At 34.4% G+C, this 4,829-nt stretch overlaps 1 protein-coding gene across 1 annotated transcript; it reads right to left on the bottom strand.

Moving 5' to 3' along the window:
• Positions 1-822: 822 nt before the first annotated feature.
• LOC107723959 (5-hydroxyisourate hydrolase-like) lies at positions 823-2,345 on the bottom strand. The gene is made up of 5 exons (XM_016532690.1): positions 2,277-2,345; positions 2,059-2,122; positions 1,666-1,815; positions 1,236-1,371; positions 823-1,122 (listed from the first exon to the last, which is right to left on the bottom strand). Exons 3-5 carry the CDS (start codon positions 1,803-1,805, stop codon positions 1,030-1,032), a joined length of 369 nt encoding a protein of 122 aa, XP_016388176.1. The 5' UTR covers positions 1,806-1,815; positions 2,059-2,122; positions 2,277-2,345; the 3' UTR covers positions 823-1,029.
• Between the last annotated feature and the right edge of the window lie 2,484 nt (positions 2,346-4,829).

Below are 4,829 nucleotides of genomic sequence, written 5' to 3'. Positions count from 1 at the left end.
GGAACAGATATTCAGTTCGGAGAAAACACCTCATCTTAACACCACTGAGGGAAAATATGTTTGTAAAGGCGATTTAAAGAGAAACCAAATGCATTTGCCTCAACAAAAATCATGTTTTGAAATTTGCATAAATAAATACACGGGGCAATATTTCCCCTATAACTGCATTCATTTGTTTCTTGTAGTTTATACATTTATTCCTGTATGCAAACATTGGACAGTTCCCTATGGGATGAAATTAGTCTCAGATTTACTAATGAATGCGTGCACAATTATCCATGAACTTGATAAATGTCGCAAATGTATCTTACTATCTACAACCAAATGTCTGTCAACTTGTGTCTGTGAAATTCAGAATGACATGAATGTGCAGCGCTTGGTACAAATAGAAACATATTTGTGAATACAGATGTTTTCTTTTGCATTCGTGTATCAGAATGTGCGCATGCAACAAGGAAGATGTGCATTTGTGGATCAAGTGCATTCGCGTGCATTCATTGCCATCTCTTCGGAGTCGATACTGTTTGATTCATTTGGATTTTGAGACTTTCTTTGCGCAGTTTTCAGCATTTCACAACCCCCACACACAAACAACTACATTTTGGTCTTGTCTTATTTTGTCAAATGTATTTTAAAAGCAGCATTTTTTTCATACTTTTTCAGGTCAGAAAATGTGGAAATCTGCATAAACATAAAAAAAAAGAGTCACATCCCTGCTTAAAGACCTGTTGTGACCTAGTCTTTAAGAAATAATTAAGACTACGAGTAAATCCAAAACTTTGACAAACATACAATTATATGAATGGAATTTTATTTTGTGTGTATATATATATATTTCTATCATTCTAAAGAATAATGAACAAACAGCAACATGACAACATTCAGAAAATTGTGCTGGGGTGTTTAAGTTGAAAGCTGCTGCTTGAGGTGATTTCTTGGCCCCATTAGAATGTGAAACTCATATTTCTGAGAATGTCTTGACAAATGCAAACAGTGTTTGGTGAATCCAGTGTTTTTGTAGTTGGCTGCTCACTGGCTCCCTCTGTAGGTGCTGTATGAGTATTTGCTGACCAGCAGTGGCACATGACAGCTCTGATCAGCATCGCTTATAGTGAAGACAATCTAAATGTAGAAGAAATAAAGAGTTCAGTGACATTTCTCTGTCATGTCTAACACTGAGCCTACGTAAATGCAATCTCTCTTACATCAGTTCACTATTATTCTTTCTTACAAACCTCGACATATGGGTAAAAGCTGGACTGTCCCAAACTCTCCCAGTACTGGCCCGTCTCAAAGCGGATCTTGTACAATCCTGGAGTGAAGGCATCGCTGGTTATTAGTCCTGGACAGCGTCCATCCTCATTTGTGTTCCTGAAATAATCAATGGCTCAGTATTTAACATAATAGCAAATTTCCATGGTTTCACTAATAAACCTCTCAAAATCAGACCCAAACTTTGGACAGTAAGTAACAGTTTTCAGGAAAAAAATTCCAGGTTTTCTAAAAAAAGAATCTCTCATTGGTTGGCCAAACAGATAGTTCCGCCCCCAAACTCACATCATTGGTTGAGCCAGCGTTACTGTGTCAGGCTGGTCAAGATGTTCAAACATTCAAAAACATCCAAAAATGACACACTTCAGCTTTAAACAATAACCATATACCCACCCGATAGTTATGAGGCTCCAGATGGCCATGCGGGGGTCCAGGTGGTGTAGACTGAGGGCCACTCTTGCCGCTGGGACCCCGTCCCCAGTGTTCAGCACATGTGTAGTGATGGGACTGCTGCTTTTCGCTGAAGAACCCATAGCTGTAAACCTACAATACATAGAGGAATTATGATTTTAAAGAGAGGTATCCAAAAAAGTTGCCCCATCTGATTCTTTCGAGTCAGAAAGGATTATTCAAAACCTCTCAAAACAATACTGGTCAATAATAAAAAATACAGACTCCTGTCAACATTAATATTGAAGTGGAGATTTTAATCTTGTACAATGAACATTAACATTACCAGCTTCTAACTAAACTATTAAAAAGATGTTTAAGAAGATCAGGTCTTACCCGCTATGAAGTCAGAGTCTTCTGGCTGTGCTGCTGTTTATATGAGGATGATCCGGACTCGACACTGTTTGATTAGTTTCAATGAGTTAATCAGCAAAACAAACGAGCGTAAGCACACAGGGTTAATATTTAAGCCAACAGCTCTTAAAAACGTGTTAGTATCACAAATCTTTAGAATATAAAGCACCGCAAAACAAAGACTGACTCTACAATCCTACCTTAAAGTCTTTTACGTACAACAAAGAGGGACAAACCGAGCTGAAATGCTGTTTGAGGGCAGATGGACTTTGACCTCTTGTAACTAGTTTGATTTGGTTTTTTTACATGAGTGGAAAAACGTAAGCATAATAAGGTTACTGTTCTACAACAGAACGGGATTGAATCATATAGATCAATGGTTTTCAGTCTTTACAGACCCAGAGACCCCCATTATTATTATTATTAAAAAACTAAATCTGTTTTCTTTGATTAAGAACATTAACTAACATCATTACGTTACGTAATGCTTAACAGATCATTAGTTAACAAGTAGTTAATAGTTAAAATGTCATGAAAATTGAAGTTCAATCATCTCCCCTAAAGTGGCTTCAGGAACCCCTGATGATTGTATAGATAATGGCTTTTAACACTTTGATCAAAATTCTGTCATTAAAAAAATTATTGGACAAAAACAATTTGAGCCTCTATATTAATATACTGTACATGAATGTATTTTTATTTCTGTTGGTGAATACATTCATAACTGCAATGCAACAAAGTGATACAAACAAAACAGCGTTCCATAATATTTTACAGTAATATATAACAAAAAAATTCACAAACATGCAGCAGGAAACCACTTTACTATTTTATGCCTTATTAAAAATGTATGCCTCATTTTTGTAAGTGTATGGACTTCACTAATTTTTTACATTAAACAACAACAACAACAAAACCTTTTCCTGATCATACAGTAAATCTAGTCATAAAACTAAATTGGCCAGAGCTGTTAATGAGGAGATATTTACATATCACTTGCACTGAGCAAAAACCATGTCTAGTTGGTAACAGAGGTAGATGGTGGTCGTTGTGTTAATTCCAAAATGATCAATTATGAACAATTATTATACATTTTGTGAATTTTAATGACATTTGGGTTAAAATATGAGTGTATATACATCTCAGTTTAAATCTTAAGTCTCATGTATGGCTCATAAATATACATAATTGAGCTATTTTTTAATATATCAGGGTCTATCAGTTGATGTAGATATCGTTATTAGCATCAGTAATTTAATAACCCATATCAGTTGACAAATGTTGTGTAGAACCATAAAATTTTATTCTAGATTTATGTAGGATATCTGCAATGACATAGTGTGTGTGTGTGTGTGCGCGCGTGTGTGTGTGTGCGCGCGTGTTTGTGTGTGTGTGTGTGCGCGTGTGTGGTTGGTATCCTTTAATTTTATCCTGAACTTGAGTCGTATCAGTATTGACTGAAATCATGGAAAAACAGCTTGTGTTCAAATAACTCATAAAAGCATCAGCAGCGTTTGACGACACATAGTTCTGTTTGGTCTGTTTCTGGTCTGTTTAGACAGCTGCTCCACAACCGGATTCAAACTGGATTAATGCTCAGTTTACATGATGACATTTTGAACAGATCTGGATATTTGGAAATGATCCAGATATTGTTTCTCTTCAGTTTATTAAACGAAACAAAAACAAAAAAGTTACAGGTTCCAACTTACCTGAAACCTGCGTTTACATGTAGAGCAAATCTGATTCATAGTAATTAACCTAGAAAACACATGAATAAATAAATGTTAAACAGATGACTGTCAAACATCAAACATTTACATTTTTATAGCATTATACCATTTTTGTATATCCTGAAATATTGTTTCAAGATGTTTTATGGTGTTAAAGCCTGTTTTAAAAAATATCACAATAACAGAAATTCAAGAACCTGTCTTTTCATTTCAAAATCATAAGAATGATTTACCGTAATGCAAAAAAAGACTTGTTCCTATTAAAGTAATGTGAAAATGTAATTAAGTAATAGAAAAAAAGTACAAAAAAGTATATTTGACAAATCAATTTTAAATTTTTATCAGTTCATGCATGTGAATTTTGCTGGAAAACGAACAAATGATTTTGCCATTGTTAACAATATGTTGTTTGATATATATATATATATATATATATATATATATATTACAGTTTTTTATTCACTTTGGTACTATTTTCACAAGTAAGGTGTATATTTTCAAAACTCTTAGTACTAATATCACAACAGATCATCAAAATTGCACTTTTTTCAAATATTTCAGCATATTTTCACTTGTCTTAATACAATACACACAATCACAAAGTATCCTCTTCACTACACAAAATAAGTTTTTAATTTATATAAATGTTTCATTCACAGTAACAGCCTTTCATAAAGCTCTGTTAATGTGAGCTTGTGAAAATAGTAGCAAAGTGACTGAAAAAAACTGTAATTTATTAATTAATTTCACTACGATTGTTGTCACAATTTCTTTAACTATGATAATTTGACAGTAAATTTGTAAAAATGCAGACTTAATTTATGGGTATAATTGATTTAATCTGGTCTCATGACTACTGTTTCGAAGTGTTTGAGTGGGAGTTGAGCATCAGCCATTGTGTGTGTGTGTGTGTGTGTGTGTGTTTACATTCTGTCTGTTTTCATCACTGCTGTCTGCTGTCTGTGGGCTCTGTGTGTCTCTGTCTGTCCTCAGGGGAGGAGAGTTACCAGACGAATCGTC

This window comes from Sinocyclocheilus rhinocerous, unplaced genomic scaffold, assembly GCF_001515625.1.
Source record: "Sinocyclocheilus rhinocerous isolate Xijiao unplaced genomic scaffold, SAMN03320098_v1.1 scaffold63, whole genome shotgun sequence".
Lineage (NCBI taxonomy): Eukaryota > Metazoa > Chordata > Actinopteri > Cypriniformes > Cyprinidae > Sinocyclocheilus > Sinocyclocheilus rhinocerous.
Note: the sequence above shows the minus strand (reverse complement) of the source record. Positions and strands in the feature narration are given on the sequence as shown.